At 45.2% G+C, this 17,045-nt stretch overlaps 1 protein-coding gene across 2 annotated transcripts in view; it reads right to left on the minus strand.

Moving 5' to 3' along the window:
- The window catches only part of LOC147665980 (serine/threonine-protein kinase Nek4-like), a 275,537-nt gene that overhangs the window by 56,591 nt on the left and 201,901 nt on the right, over nucleotides 1–17,045 (minus strand). For both annotated transcript variants that reach the window (XM_086949353.1, XM_086949354.1), the window contains exon 13: nucleotides 12,932–13,023. In XM_086949353.1, coding sequence (XP_086805479.1) covers nucleotides 12,932–13,023 — 92 coding nt within the window. The remainder of the gene's footprint in view (nucleotides 1–12,931; nucleotides 13,024–17,045) is intronic.

Below are 17,045 nucleotides of genomic sequence, written 5' to 3' on the forward strand. Positions count from 1 at the left end.
TGATTGGTGGCTGTTTGAGTGGGTGATTGGTCAAGTGAGTTGGTGTGCGAGTGGCTGCATTTGAGAGTGTCTGTGTGAATGGTGGTATGGGTGACAGAGTATGTGTGAGTGCTTGTATACATGTGTGAATGGGTATGTAAGTGGTTGTGTGTGAGTATTTCTATGGGTGAGTGAGTGGCTATGTTGAGAGGTTGTATGGGTGAGTGAGTAGGTGTATGAGTGACTGTGTAGGTTAATAAGTGGGAATGTGTGAGTAGCTGTAAGGGTGAGTGCATGGTTCTGTGAGTGGGTGGGTGGGTGTGCCTCTATGGAGGAATGAGTGGGTATGAGTTCTGTTATGGGTCTGTGAACTGGTATGTGAGTGGTTGTGTGAGTGGGCATACAAGAGGCTGTATGGGTTTGGGAGTGGTTCTGTGGATGAGGTCATCAGTGATGTTATTTGAGATGTCATCAGTGATGTCACTGACCATGTCATGAGTGATGTAATATGTGAGGGTATAAGCAGTACATTGTGGGGGCGAAAGTTATAGTTACCTCACTGATGAATTTCACTGGTTTTGTACAAGTGAAATCTGAGCCTAGCCATAATGTCCTGTAACCTTTGGTTTTTAAGTGACTTTCTAAGGTTTTTCAAATTCTATTTCCTAACTAGAACGTCCCTGTAACCTTTGGATTTTTAAGTGAATTTCTATTTTTTTTAGCTAGTGGTTGTGTTTGCAGAGTGGTGGGAAAGGGGCGGGCCTCCAACCAGCTTTCAGTAATCCTGCTGTGTACGACTTACTGGAGGTAACAGGAGGGCTTCCTGGCCCCTCAAGAACCCTTAGCATCCAAAAGGACTTCATCCCCAACCAGCAGCGCACCAGGAAGCGCGTTTGCAGAGTGATGTAGAAAGGGGGCGTGACCTCCGAAGTCCTCTCAGCAATAGTGCTCAGTGTGACTTACTGGAGGTAATACGTGGGCTAGTTGGCCCTACAGGACCCTCTTGATCAAAGGGGACTTAATCCCTCAACCAGAAGTGCCCCAGGAGGCGCGTTTTCAGAGTGGTGGAGGAAGGTGGCATGGCCTCCAAAGTTCTCTCAGCAATCGTGCTCATTGGGACTTACTGGACATAATAGGAGGGCTTTTGGCCCACTAAGGACCCTCTGGAGCCAGTGGGATTTCATCCTCCAACCAGGTGCACCAGGAGGTGCATTTGTAGAGTGGTGATAAAAGGGGACGGGACCTCCAGCAGCTTGTGGTCCCATTTAAACTTTGATTTAAATTATTATTAGGTGGAGGGGGGCAGTTCCCTGGGTCATTTTCAGCCCCGGACACCCCATCCCCCAGGGCCAGGCATTATTTAAATAGAGGAGGTCGGCAGTGCAGCCCCCTCCCAAGGCAGATTTCAGCCCGAGTCCTGACCTTTTTTTCTGATTTTGTTTTTTAAAATTTCTTTCTGAAAGCGAGCACAGTTTCCTGTGCCTTGGCAGGGGTGGTAAAGCTCCCGCCAAGCCATTGCAAACAGCTATGTACCAGGGGTGGCCACCCCAGGACATAGCCGGAGTGGGCCCTAGGGGGTGGCGGTCCCCAGGGCCATGTATGGCCCCAGGAGGGGGGCCACACGGCCCACCTCCTTTGTTTTGGGCCTGCCCCGGGAGGTGGCGGTCCCAGGGCCAAGAGCGGCTGGGGAGGGTGGGCACGTGGACCCCCCCCTTCCCATTATTTAAAATCAGGATGGCCCCTGGAGGGGGTGGTCCCCAGGGCGAGTCTCTGAGGCCCCCCTCCCCAACATATTCACTTTTGCCATGGGGAAGTGGTGGTGTCAGGGGCACAGGGGGTTCAAAGAGGCCCCCCGGATTTCTATTTTGCATATGGCCCCGGGGAGGGGGTAGCCCCGGGGCCTGGGGTGGTCCGATAGCCCCCTGCATTAAAAAGAGTGCAGTGGTGATGGTCCCCGGGCATAATAAGCCCCAGGAGAGTGGGCCCGTGTGCCCCACCCTCCTGTATTTGGGAAATGCCCTCCGGGACCTGGCCCACTCGGGAGCCTATAATTAACTAACGCTGGAGACTGCGCTTAATTTTGTTTTTTAATTTTGGTCTGTATTTGCGGATCCAGCGTAACTCCAGACGAATTTTGTTTTTTAAAGAAAACGAAAAAGCTTTTTTGGCCCTGTGGGGTCTATGTGGGACCCCCACCCCAGAGGCCTAGGGTATGAGGGTGTTTCTACACTGCCCCCTTTTCTTTATATGTTTTTTGTGACTCAGTTCAACAGAGTCACAAGATGGCTGCCAACACTTCCTGGTTTGAAGTGTTGGCAGCCAATCAGACTTCAGCATCCCCTAGATATACAAATCTGGATTTTCCCGAATATTTTAAAAACTATTAAACAGGTTTACAACAACTAACAAAAAGGTCATATTCTGGGCCCGCAGCTACCTTTCTGCCAAATTTGGTGTCATTCTGTTCATAAGTTCGGGCTGTAGCCGTGTCTAAAGTTTCCTATAGAAATTAACATAGGGGAAACGCGCTTTGGGACCCCTCCCCTTTATTCTTGTCCCCCCCGCTTGATGGATCATCCCAAAATTTTCAAGACAGCAGCTGAAGTGAGTGGCAAATTCATTTTGAAAATCCATCAAACAACGCCAAAGATATTGGCAAATGAAAAAACACTCTATGGAAACTGGGTCCCAAGTATAACTACCTTAAGGTGCCTGGCAGTAATGTAATGTATATATATTTATATACATACACACCTCTTTAACCAGTGCACAGCCATCACAGTCAAGGGACTGTTTTCAATCCTGGAGACCAGATGCTTCATCTAAGATTCCAATCCAGATATCATGTTCTCCACTCATCCCAGGCGGGAATCCACAGCTACAGTTGGATTTTCCACTACATCAAGATTGCACAAAATCATATATAATGCTGCAAAACTAAATTTTCAGGCTCTTCCGGCCTCCATCCACTGCTTAATCCCTCATTTTTTTCACCTCTCTTTCGTCGCTTTCACAAGCAGGCTATAAAGAAATCTTTCTACTCCTGTTTCATTCCCTTTCCTGACATAGCTGTGGGTTGGAAGTGTAGACCTAGCTGTCGCACAGTGGAGTGGGGCCTTCTGTCAGTACTACATCCACATTTCCAATTTCAGCGATACCAAACGCCTGCAGGCCTAATCCTCAGCACCAACCCTGGTCTTGCTTGAACTCTCCGGAAATCCCATTTTGTCAGGAACATGTGGCGCAGAGGCTCTTGAAGAGATCACAAATCACCCTTCTCATAAGCATGGCCAACTCTTCCGTGCCCCACATTGTCCAAGATCACGGTTATCATCTTGATGGCCTTGTCGTACATCTTCAAATTCACTGAGAATTTCCCCCTAGGCCTCCTCATTTCATACAGCAAGAGCATCCACTCACATGCTTCACCACTCCTCACTTTTTCACTCAGTGGATGAACAGTCGTATTGTTGGGTCTCTGGCCACAAGAAAGAGGAGCCATGCACAGTAACTCAAATGAGATTTACTACTGTCAAGGGAAGACGTTTATTTATCTTTTTTTAATGACATTTTATTAAGAACAAAAAGATAGACAGGGACTGTCGTCGCCACACTGGGCGGTTATTGTGTCAAGTCAGATAATAGCATATAATAGCATAAACACAGTTATGGACATTGCATCGGGACCAAGGGCAAAAGTGACTTAGTTTACAGTGGGTGAAACAGGAGAGAACACATCATAAATTGGTATTAAGTTATTTCTCGGCAGATAAGGAAGTGTAGATGCACTCCAAAACGACATTTAACACTCCAGTCATATGTACTCTCTACAGTAATGTTCATGCATTAAAGTACTCCCAGGATGCTGTGACAGTCACAGATTCACAAGACACCTCTTGCAATGTTATGTGAATTTTAAGAAGGTTGCAAACATGTTTCAAAAGTAGCGGATTAGCATGTAGGGACTCATTTCTTACCTTTTTGGCTATCTGGAAGAGGTCACTTACAGGGATGAAAGAAACTGCCCATTTGCCTTTCTGCCTCACTGGATTCTGGGCTCAAATCCCAAGATGCTGTGCTGTAGGGCGATCATGTGTACCCTTCTTTTCTACTATACACGGCAGTGAATGTTTGTTATTTGAGTCCTTGAGCTATGCTATCGTTACAGCAACTCAAACGACAAGGCTGAAATAGGATACGATGCGCCTGATGGCCAAACATCCTTTGTTAGTTGTTTTTGGAGGCCAACATGTTTACAGTGACACTAACCTTAGTACTGATGAATTTTATTGCACACATACAAAGCAGGTTCAGGTGTCAGTGCACTGAACAATAGCAACTCTGAAAGAGCTATCAATAATTCACAGCCTATAGCAGACAGACACTGGCTCCAGTATCAGTCACGTGTCTGCGAGCTACGCTTGGAGCTCCAGACAACATACACCGAGCAGATAATCTGTCTCACCTCATACGGATACGTTTACAAGCGTTCAGTTAATGGTTGTTAAGAGATTTACCTGAAGACTCTGGTGGTTGTACTCATCCTTTCAAACCCTGGCTGAACGCACATTTTGAACCTTATGAATTCCATCCAAACTCTGTGGGCGATCGGCTTCAGCCTCTGAGGCGCTCGGCTTCAGTCTCAATCCCAATTTTATCCTTCCCTTAATGTGCCAAACCTCACATTTGAGCTAATTTGTAGGCTTACCTTAAACATTATTTTCTCTCTTAAGTAATTTGAGAATTGGTTGAAGTACTTTTTAATGTTTTTGAAATATTAATTAACTCTTTGTACCTACATTTCTCTTGAACAAATTGTTTTATTTTGCAAATGCATCATCTCTGTGAAGCGTTTTCAGAAGCAGACCTTACGCTGCTGCAGTTTCATAAAAGGCCCCAGTGCTTAATTTGAATCAGTGGTTGCAGGTGGGGCATAAAGGCACTCATTAATTGGCAAAATGGGTGATCATGAGACATGTAAGTATCTCCAAACCTTTCAAGTTGTGTTACTTCAGGAAACATGGGCTGTTGGTTCTGTTCCAATACACTGTTTCACAAACCAAGGTCCTCAGACATAGGCACTGCAAGGGGGGGCTTCACAATTTACATCTCACTTGCCCGCACAACGGAAAGCGAAGAGGTCGGAGGCACTAAAGATAAAGAAGGTCTTGCAATTGTGGAATTGGGCTTGGATCTGTCGGAAGGCCTTGCCATCACTGTCTCCACAATGAATGTTTATATACACCCAAATAAGAAGTCACAAGTATCGAATAATCAGAAAGCCTGGTAGATTAAATTATGAAAGTACAAAACCAAAATGCCAGCTCCAATCTTATAGTCTCAGGGGACTTTAGCAGGTGGTTAATCGGCTCATCAGACCCAAATGATATCCTGGTTGCACAAAAACAACATTGGAATATTCTGCAACAAGAAAAAATGTTTTGGCAAAATATTGATAAGAAAGGTCTGTCACTGCTTGAGAATCTACAGCACTTGGGCCTCCGCGTGCTAAATGGCCTCTTTAGCCCAGATAAACCATCCGGTTTCTCATACCACTCCGAGACAGGAGTCTCTGTGATCGATTATACACTCCTAAGTTTACCTCTAATGCAACATGTATATTCATTCAGACTAGGAGGTAGGTCAGGCAGCCACCATCTCCTGCAGGAGCTAGAAATGTATGTTGGTGTAAAGGATCACACACAAGCAACACTGGGGAGACAGTAATAGCAAGATTGTATACTATATGAACACAACAACAAAACTAAGAAACGGACCTTATTTAGCCAACATGAGTAACACTTTCCCCTTAGACAGATCATTTAAGATGCTGTTATGCTCTTGTGTCCCTATGTTCAAGGATATCTTAACTAATGTATACACTACTGCAATCTTAATGTTCTACAATTGATTATGTATGTAAAGTCAATGAGTACTGTGTGATATCACAACACTGAAAACTTTCAAAAACCAATAAAAACAGATTAAAAGAAAAAAGGATCACAAGAGCTCCCCTAATTAAGCTTTCTCAAAGTTTACTACTGACAAAACGCAGATAGAATGGATGCCTGCCTCCTTGTAAGTCCTATTTAACGATGCCAAGAAAACAGTTCAGGTAGTTAAGAAGACGGGGCGAAACCCCAAGGGTAACTGCAAAGACTTCGTCAGTCAATTTGCAGGATGTCATGCTAAACTAGTACATCATCAAAGGCAGGAGATCGACAGTAACAGTACCCATCTCATTTCCGGGGACGGAAATATTCTCTTAAGGAACTAAAAAAGCAAATAAATAAACTCTGGAGGGCACTTAGGGCAGCCCCAAGTGACCCAACGATATATATTTAAAACTCAGGAAAGCCAAGACAGGTTTAAAAAACAAAAGTGGGAACAGGCAAGGAATCAAAATGACACCTTCTTAGTGAAGTCGTTGTGAGATATCAAGAGGAAGAACTCTACTATTTTTAAGTGGACGGTAAACAACATTAATAGTCCCCTACAAAGAGCAATAAATATGAAGATCCAGGAATCACAACCCTGAGTTAAACAGCCTGAGAGAGAGAGAGAGAGAGAGAGAGAGAGAGAGAGAGAGAGAGAGAGAGAGAGAGAGAGCAGAAGCTAAAAACCCCTGCGGAGGCAAGTCAAAATAATATCTTTGAAGATAAAGACCCTTTCATATAAAATCCATCTGAAGGGTGTAAATGGGATAATGTCCTTTGAAATTTACCCAGCATTGAAGAGTCCGGCAATAGAAAGCTATTCTTCAGCCCGGGGGCCATTCAAAGGCAAATATCTAAGGGGCAATGAGAAGGGGCTCTAAGACCAAGCAGGATTTCCTCAGCGATGATGGCGGTGGTGTATGGTGGGCATGGTGTAGGTGAGATGTATGCATTGGTGGTCGGTCCAGAGGAGTTTATCTAAGAGAACCACGTCCTGGATACCTCCCAGTCCATTTTCCAAAACAAACACTGCTCAGAGTCCGCACTCCTCAAAGCCACCGATAGCATCTGCTCCCTCCTTGACCGGGGCGAAGCCACAACACTCATCCTACTGCACCTCTCGGCCACCTTCGACACCGTCTCCCACCACACCCTAATCAAAAGACTCCACGATGTCAGCATCCACTTCAAGGCACTGGAATGGTTCCACACCTTTCTGACCGGCCGAACACAGCGAGTCAGACTACCCCATTCCTCTCAGAACCTACAGAGATCACCTGTGGAGTGCCCCAGGGCTCCTCCCTGACCCCACCCTCTTCAACATCTACATGGCTCCCCTCGCAGTCAACTTCAGAAGCCATGGACTCAACATCTTCTCCTATGCCGATGGCACCCAGCTGATCATCTCCCTCACCAAATAACACACAGCCGCCAGAATCAACTTTCACAACGGAATGAAGGTAATCGCTACCTGGATGCAAGTCAGCTGCTTCAAGATCAACTCAGAAAAAACCATAGTACTCATCCTGGGACTCACCCCGTTGACTGGGACGGCTCCTGGTGGCCCACCTCAGTAGGAACCCCTGCCACCCCTACAGACCATGCATGCAACTGTGGCATCATACTGGACTCCTCACTCTCAATGAACTGCCAGATCTACAAAGTATCATCAGCCTGCTTCCAAACGCTCCGCCTGCCTCAAAAGACATTCAGATGGCTCCCCGCAGAATCCACACACTCATCACCGGTAGACTGGACTACGACAATGCACTCTACGCCAGTGTCACCCAGACCGCTCAGGAAACTACAGAACGTCCAAAACGCCACAGCCAGACTGGTCCTCGACATCCCCCGACGCAGCCACATGACAACACCTCTGACAACTCCACTGGCTCAATTTGAACAAGAGACTCGCCTTCAAGCTCTGCACACATGCCTACAAGGCCCTCGGTGACGCAGGACCAGAATATCTGAACCATGACCTCACTTTCCAAACACCTGCCAGACAACTCATCTCCTCCCAACTCACCCTGTCCTCCGTCCCACGGATCCACAAGATCAGAACTGGAGGAAGATCCCTCTCAGACCTCGCCTTCATGACATGGAAAACCCTGCCCCTCCACCTCAGGCAACCAACGTCTTTCACTCAGTGCAGGAAGGACCTTGAGACCTAGCTCTTCGACTCAACCTCCACACTCAGATAGATCAGCACCACTGGTTTCTCCCTGAGCTCCACAAAAATAAACAACAATGCAATCTATGCAAAAGGTATTGAGAGCAGTTCCTAACAAGTGCAGAAGTAATGTATTTGTTGAAAAAAATATCCACTGAAGTAAAGTGATCCACAAATCCAACGTTATGATTGTCCAATGTATTTTAATGGTCGTTTTCCAAAAATACGTTCTTTTGTAGTCACTTGCTTTAAATATTCATTCTTCAAATTAAATCCTTTAACAGCCTCACAGCCAACACGTGTTTCGTCAGATGCTTATTATTGCATCAATTGACTTCGTCAGGGCTGCAACCCAGAAAATAAAACGTAATAGAAGTAAACCAGTCTTGTACTAATTTCTTAATAACCATCACCGATTCGAAAGGTTAAAAGAGAAAATAGCATCAAGTCAGAGAGACAACCAAGCAACTAGTTCACCTTTAGTGTAAGTCAATAAAAGGCCACCTCAATGAAAATAAGTAAACACCAAAAATTGAAAAATGTGCTCCAGTATAAAGTAAGAAGGAGTCTCAAAGAAGCATATAAAGAAAACCCAACATTAAAAGAGAAACATAGTTTACCTTGAATGTTATCTAGTCCTTCCCTGGACTGTTAATCGTAATATTCAAAGTCAGAAACAAGTATGAAAATGCCTGGAATAAAGGTATACCGGCCTGATCAAATTTAGTGAATATACAACCAAACCAGTTATAAATAAATAAACAAATACATTAGACCATGACACCTATTATTGAGATTATATCCAAAAAAATCACCTATCTATAACATCCACATGTTATTAAAAGTAAAGCAGCATTGTCACAACTGTAGAATAAATTTAACCACATGTGCCAAAGTCACGTCTATATCCATAACGTCTCCTGTTCAATATATGCCAAATTCTTATCTATATATATTTTATTAGAAGTATAACCTCACCTCATTTCATCTGCTTCTTTGACTCCCCAAATTATCAAATCTTCAAAATCTACATCGATCGTAACTCGTAGTTATGCCAGATACACGAGTACATGTACCTGTAAAGATATCAGTAATAAGTTTGTATATATATTCAATTAATATGCGGCCCGGCTCCCCTCGATGTCGGTACTCACCTATCCAATATCGCTAGTACTCCCTCGTTCAATCCCTCGTTTTCGCGTTTGCGTTGTACCCTCGCACCATCTTTTTATTATTGTCGCTAATGAAAATGGCGGGCGCCATATTATACATCAGATATTCACAACTCTGGCAAATAGCATCAAAGAATCCATCCATAGTATATAAAATGTAATTATAATACCAGATACGTAATCCATAAATAATCTAATCTCATTCACGACCAGATATCGATATATACTCAACTCATCTATATTTACTTTTACAGATCTTTAATATTTCCCAAGTGACCATCCAGTCCGCATACATTACATTAAATTATTAATCCGACTGCATTATACGTTCAATTCCATAGTAAGTCAGACTTTCTCAGGAAGGCAAAACAGTCCTCTCTCTATTTCTTTTCAAGCATTCTACACGGAGACTCTCCTTGCTCCGATACCAGTTGCCAAAATCTTTATATTATTCACAATCCAAATACAATCTTAGTTCGACTTAATCACTAAACTAATACCACTAATACTGCGCTAAATTTGTAATTAAAGTAAAAATTACAAAAATGCGAAAGAGAGCAAGCATAATTCATGTTCATAGCTCCCTCGAACCGGCAGTCTCAAAACTCACTGCCTCACGCTGAACCTCATGGCTATTCACTCGTTAGTCTGTGGAGTCTAGTCATAGTTAACATCAGTAACCTGTATACCAAAGCCCAGAATTCTCCTTCCTTGTCCACATGTAACCAATCATGTATAAAGTTAGTTGGTTCAATACACCAAGGAGAAGGGTTAAATAAGGAAAAAAAGAAGTTAACATTTAGAAGAAACCAACAACAAAGTTACAGAAACAATTCGAATATTGTCATTATAACATATTGATATTTCACAATTGGTTCTTCTCGTGAGCCTGCAATACATGTTTCCCCTGAAGTGCATTTAAGTATATTAACATCATATACAACAATGAACAATTATGGTATTTATACACATCATTATCCAAAATCTACACAGTACAAATACATTCTCAGAATAGCCTATTTGCGTTACATGATCTACATCCATTGGTTAGAACAAGAACTACAGTACATTCATATAGACTATACACTCTGCCTGGTGATCCATTCATGCACCTAAGAAATATTGAAGCTCCGAATCCAAATTAAGACCATCTTCAACCGCCCTAAGTTTCATAATCCATCTTGCCTCAACACGTCTCAATTTAAGTATTTTGTTGCCGCCCCTACTATCCATAGTTACATGCTCTATCCCATGATACATAAATCTAAGTTTATCTCGTTCATGGCAGTTTTGGCAGCGATTGGATATCTCGTATCCCCATTTTTGAGTGCCCGAAAGTGTTCAATCATTCTGTCTCTCAGTCTTCTCACAGTGCTCCCTACATAAATCTTCTTGCAGGTGCAAACTATTACATAAACAATAAACATCGTATCAAATGTAATGAATGTTTTGATAATATCTTCACCTGTATTGTTATATTCAAACTGTTGAATCTTTCTGAAAGCCCACCTACATGAGCTGCACTTACCACAGTAGTAAAATCCTGTCGGTCTATCAGTTAACCAATTATCTCTAGATAATGGTCTCGGGTAACTAGGGCTAACAATATTCGCCAGTCTAATACCCTTCCTGAATGTTAAAGATGGCCTATCCGTAAGAAAAGGAGAAATATCTTTATCATTCTTTAAAAGGTGCCAGTATTTAATTATAGAATACAGTTTTTGGCTGCCTGTACCAAAATTGGTAACCAGTCTGATCTTCTGTGGTTGTAAATCTCTAGTTTTAGCTTTTTTTGGTTTGAATGTATCTCCTCTCTTTATTCTCTTAGCTTTACACATAGCTTGTGTAAACATTTTCTTGTCATAACCTCCGTTTGTAAATCTATTAGCCATATCAGTCAAATTATGTTCAAAATCTGAATCCTGTGAACAATTCCTGCGGGCTCTAAGCATCTCTCCATACGGAATTGCATTGATTTGGCTTCTCAGGTGACAACTGCCAGCATGTAACAGTGCATTACAGCTTGTCTCTTTGCGAAACATACGGCTACAAAGTCTGTCCCCCTCCACAAATAACTCTATATCCAAAAAGGTAAGTTGTTGTACACTGTAACAGGTTGTAAAGGACATATTTACATCATTGGTATTCAGATAATCAAAGAAACTTTGAAGTTCCGTTGTCGTCCCTCTCCAGATCAAAAGACAATCATCTATATATCGCCCCCAATAACATATATGATCAATCCATTGTTCTCCCCTGGGGCCCCAGATCCACTCCGCCTCAAACCATCCCATAAAGAGATTGGCAAAAGACAGAGCAAATCTGGAGCCCATCGCTGTTCCAAGCTTCCGTTTGTACCACTTATTATCAAATAAGAAGATATTATTCTCCAATACAATCTTAGTCATTTCCATAATTATATTTGTATGATCAAAGTATTCAGCAGATCTTTTGTTCAGAAAAATCTCCATAGCTTTCATCCCCAGCATATGGTCAATATTAGAATATAATGACTACATCCAATGTAGCAAGGATCATGCCAGATTCCCATACAACATCACTCATCAAATTGAGGACATGTTTAGTGTCCTCAATATGCGACAGGAGTTTCTCCACAAATGGTCTAATGAACACATCAATGAATTGAGAAAGTCTCTCTGTAGGACCACCGATGCCCGAAATAATGGGCCTACCCGGTGGTTTCTCTCGATTTTTATGTATCTTAGGTAGGCTATATAACAAGGGGCCCTAGGGAACTCCACTCGTAAATAAACATACTCATCATATTCAAGTATACTGGCATCATACCAATGTTTAAGTCTAGAGTTAATCATCTCTGTGACACGTAAGAGGGGACTGACTGCCTCCTGTTCATAGTATTTTTTGTTGTTAAGTTGTGACAAAATTTCTTCATTATAGTCATTCTTGTTCATTACAAAAATATTGCCACCCTTGTCTGCCTTACGTATGATCAATTCTGGATTAGATGATAGAGATGTCAAGGCCAACCTCTCTTCTTTACTAAGGTTACCAGGTAAGGAAAAATGTGGACCCCGAATCTCTCTCAAAATGAAATTGATCGATATCAAGATTGACAGCTTTATAAAAAGCGTCTATCATGTTACCTGCCGATAATTGGGGTATCCATTTAGATTTGGTTTTAAGTCCACTACTAATAGAAGAGGTACTCATAGTAACTGGGTCTTCTTCACTCTCTGTAATTGAGAGAAGAAGTTTAGTATCATAAACCTCCTGTATGGTAATGTTTCTGGGTAATGTTGTGACAGATGAACCGTGTCTCCGCTCAATATCTTGATTCGAAAAATATTTTTTAAGATTGAGTAGCCTCGCAAATTTATATACATCAATCTTAGCAGTGTACCAATCAATACTCATAGTCAGACAGAATCCCAAACCTTTTTTTAATAGTGAAGTCATATTATCTGACAATACATGTGAAGAAAGGTTGATAATCTCTATCTCATTTGTCTCTTCTCGGTTCATTTCCAGGACCGTGTTCAGCAGCACCCCCACCCCTCTCCCCCCTCAGTGCCTTGAGACCCTCATGAGTGAGTAGTCGCACTTTAAAAAAAAAACAATTAATTGATTGAAGAGATGACACTCCAAGCTCTAACCCACGAGTGCTGCCGCTCAAGAGTCTTGTCACTTACCCTTCCCTGGCATCTCCCTCGGACTTGTCTGTGGAGCTCGTGGAGGAGCCAAAGTCCTCATCGGAAAGGCGAGAGGGTGGAGTCGCTTCTTTCTGTTACAAATACAATAAACCAAAAAGTGGGATAAGCACACAAGACTAAATGTCGGCCACTGTGCAAGTCAAACTTACCATCTTACGTGAGATTGGCCCCAATGGTAGAAGTTACATTTAGTGCTGTAGATGATGGTCGCCTTAAGACACTGTGTGTAAGTGTTTATTCTTGCCAACAAAGACGCAAGTAAATATATATAATGACAAGACCTCAGGTCCTGCGTGGCGAATAGGAGTCATAGAATCTGAACACACAGAAAAGAGCTTTAGTAGGATTAAACCTAGGCTGCCAGTCTAAACACAGGCATGGTGGCTGAACGGACTGTTCTAAACGCACAAGTTACTACTCGTGTAACGATATCTTTGTAAGAGACATTAGTTAGTGATAGATTCCTTAACCCCCAGGCATCAGACTGGATCCGGAAAGTTTTTCGTCAGCAGTACCTCTGCGCATCTGTCGCTGGCGTCGTATGCGCTGAGATGACGTCACGGATACTACTTACGCTCCACCCATGCACGCTGACGTCAGTTCTGTACACGACTTCCGTGCCAGGAACGCAGAGCCATGCAAGAAACTGACCACTGGTGCCATGAAACTAGGGCCCTGAAAGGGATGACCTTATCCCTAGAAATCAGAACGGGCAGGATGGGGGGGGGGGGGGCAGTAAGGAATCTATCACTAACTAATGTCTCTTACAGATATATTGCTACAAAAGTAGTAACTTGTGCATCTAAAAGAGACACGTTAGTGATAGATTCCTTACCTTAGAATAGATACCCAGCAATACCAACCCCGATGGATTGTCTGCAAACAAGATTACACCAGAAAATCACAGAACAGAACGGCCAAAGAAGTCGTCTCTCCGGACTTGGCTGTCAAGGCAATAATGCTTGGTAAACGTGTGCAGCGAGGCCCACGTAGCTGCCTGACAAATGTCCTGCAAGGGAACGCCGCGTCCCGAGACAGTGGTGGCTGCTGTCGTCCTGGTAGAATGGGCTGCAGCCCAACAGGAGGCTCCTTCTTAGCCAACGAGTAACAGGCTTTGATGCACAGAACGACCCACCGAGAGATGGTTCGTTTGTGCACGGCCCAACCTTTTTTGGCGTCCACGTAACCAACAAAAAGTTGGTCATCCACCCAGAATTGTTGTGTGCGCTTCAGGTAGAACATGAGCGCACGTTTTGGGTGTCCAGGCGGTGGAGCAGCTCTTCCTCTTTTGAAGGATGCGGAGGCGGAAAAAAGGTGGGCAAAGTGATGGTCTGCCCGATGTGGAAGGGTGTAACAACCTTTGGCAAGAAAGAAGAAGGACGAGTCCTTAAAACCACCTTGTCTGTATGTTCAGAAAGAAAAGGTGGTTTAGAAGAAAGAGCCTGGAGCTCACTCACTCTTCTGGCAGAGGTGATAGCTACCAGGAAAGCAGTTGTGAGAGTGAAAAGACGTAAGGGACAGTTATGAAGGGGCTCAAAGGGAGCGCACATCAGATAGGTCAAGACAAGATTCAAGTCCCATTGAGCATTATGAAAGGCACGGGAGGAAACGTGTGTGTAATGCCGTCGAGGAAGCAATTAACAACCGGAGACTTAAAAAGAGAAGGCTGATCTGGAAGCCGCAGAAAGGCGGAGATGGCCGGAAGATAACCTTTGATAGTGCCCAGAGCAGAGCCCTGCTGGGCCAAAGAGAGAAGGAACAAAAGGACCTCGGAAAGAGGGGCAGAAATGGGATCCATAGCCTTTGCTGTGCACCATGCCACAAATGTGTTACACCTGCAGGCGTATACTGTTTTATTGGAGGGACGCCTGGCTGCCAGAATGACATCACAGACTTCAGGAGGAAGGTCGAAAACTGTCAACTGTCGCCGCTCAATCTCCACGCATGGAGGTGGAGGCTGGACAGGTTCGGGTGGAGGACCGTCCCTTGCTGCTGCAACAGAACATCCTCCCGAAGAGGCAGTCGGATCAGGGAAATCAATCGCCATGCTGAGTAGCTCGGGATACCAGTACCTTTGTGCCCAATCCGGAGCCACAAGGATGACTTGGGCCCGATCACACCAAATCTACTTCTGCACTCTGGGCAGAAGTGGTATAGGCGGAAAGACGTACAATAGACCACAGCTCCACTTGCAACAAAAAGAGTTGCTGAGTGAGTGCCGCCTTGGAAATTCCAATGTGCAGAACTGATGACATTGCGCGTTCTCTTCGGTGGGTAATAGATCTAACCAAGGCTCTCCCCACTGTAGAAAGAGACCTTGCGCTATCTGAGTTCAGAAGCCATTCGTGATCCATCATGCACAGGCAGCTGAGTTCGTCCGGCCTAGCGTTCAGAGAACCTGCCAGGTGTTGAACCAGCAAGGTAATGCTGTGATGTTCCAGCCATGTCCAGAGGCGCAGAGCCTCCTGACATAGGGTCCTCGACCCGACCCAGTTTGTTGCAGTACCTCATAGCGGTGGTGTTGTCCGTGAACACCTGAACTACACTTCCCCGGACAGAGGGAAGGAATGCTTTCAGTGCAAGTCGGATCGCCCGAAGCACCAAAAGGTTGATAAGGAGCCGGGACTCTGCCGGAGACCAGAGGCCTCTGATCACCGTCTCTCCCAATTGGCCGCCCCATCCCAGGAGGGACGCATCGGTCACCACTGTGTGCTCCGGTTGAAGAAGGGAGAGGGATCTGTCATTGACCCAATCGCGATTCGTGAGCAACCACTGCAATTGTCATGCAGTGCCCTCCGAGATCTGGACGTGATCAGACAGGTTGCCCTGATGGCCCACTGGAACTTCAGGTCCCACTGCAGAGCCCGTATATGCCATTTGGCATGTTGCACTAGCAGGATGCAGGAGGCCATCAGGCCCAAGAGCTGGAGGGTCATCCTGACTAAAACCCGGGATAGAGGCTGAAAGATCAGAATCATAGCCTGAATATCCCGGACTCGCTTCTCGGGAGGATAAACCCGAAACTGCGTTGAATCCAGAACCTGAGAGGGACTCAGGTGCGAATTTGGCATGTTGATGGAGATCCCCAGCAAATGCAGGAGGTCGGTCGTAGTCTGGAGGTGGGAGACGACTGCCTGGGGCGAGCCCGCCTTCAACAACCAGTCGTCGAGATGGGGAAGACTAAAACCCCTGATCTGCGCAACGAGCTGCAACCACCGCCATCACTTTTGTGAACACTCGAGGGGCACTGGTAAGGCTGAAGGGGAGCACGGCAGGCTGAAGGGGAGCACGGCAAACTGAAAATGCTCTTGGCCTACCGTGAACCGCAGGTAACTCCGGTGGGCCGGCAGGACGGGGATATGAAAATATGCATCCTACAAGTCCAACCCTACCATCCAGTCTCCAGGGTCGAGGGTAGTCAAGACCTGAGCCAAAGTCAACATCTTGAACTTCTCCTTCCGGAAGTAGCAGTTGACATTCCTGAGGTCCAAGATGGGGCGCAGACCCCCTTTCTCCTTCTTGGAGGCCAGAAAGTATAGGGAATAACAACCACGTCCTACTTCTGGCCCAGGAAGGCGTTCAATGGCCCCCTTGGCCAAGAGGGCCGTGACTTCCTGCTGGAGAAGTGCAAAATGGTCCCCGACATGCGGTGGAACGGAGGTGGCATGGTTGGAGGGGCAGTCTCAAAGGGGAGGGAGTAGCCCCTTCGGACGATTTGCAGCACCCACCTGTCCGAGGTAACGGGACGCCAATGGGGGGAGGGGATGGCGAATCCTGCCGCCTAACAGTGTGGGGTGTGGCCTAAAGCTCGGACTAGGAAGGCCTTGAGGCGGATGCTGCAGGAGCGGAGGTGGACTGACCCGCACGCTGGCCCCCTGTCCCACCGTGGCAGGAACCACGTCCGCGCTGAGGTTGGTTCTGCACAGGCTTCTGGCTGAATGGACGTGTCGGGGCACCCCTTCCGTGGCCACGAAATGAACGAAAAGCCGACGTGGCCAGACGTGTGGTGGAGAGACCAAGGACTTATATGTAGCCCGCGAGTCCTTAAAACGCTCCAGCGCACTATCTGCCTTATCACCAAACAGGAGAGTAC

The sequence above is a fragment of the Lissotriton vulgaris genome, unplaced genomic scaffold, assembly GCF_964263255.1.
Source record: "Lissotriton vulgaris unplaced genomic scaffold, aLisVul1.2 SCAFFOLD_1444, whole genome shotgun sequence".
NCBI lineage: Eukaryota > Metazoa > Chordata > Amphibia > Caudata > Salamandridae > Lissotriton > Lissotriton vulgaris.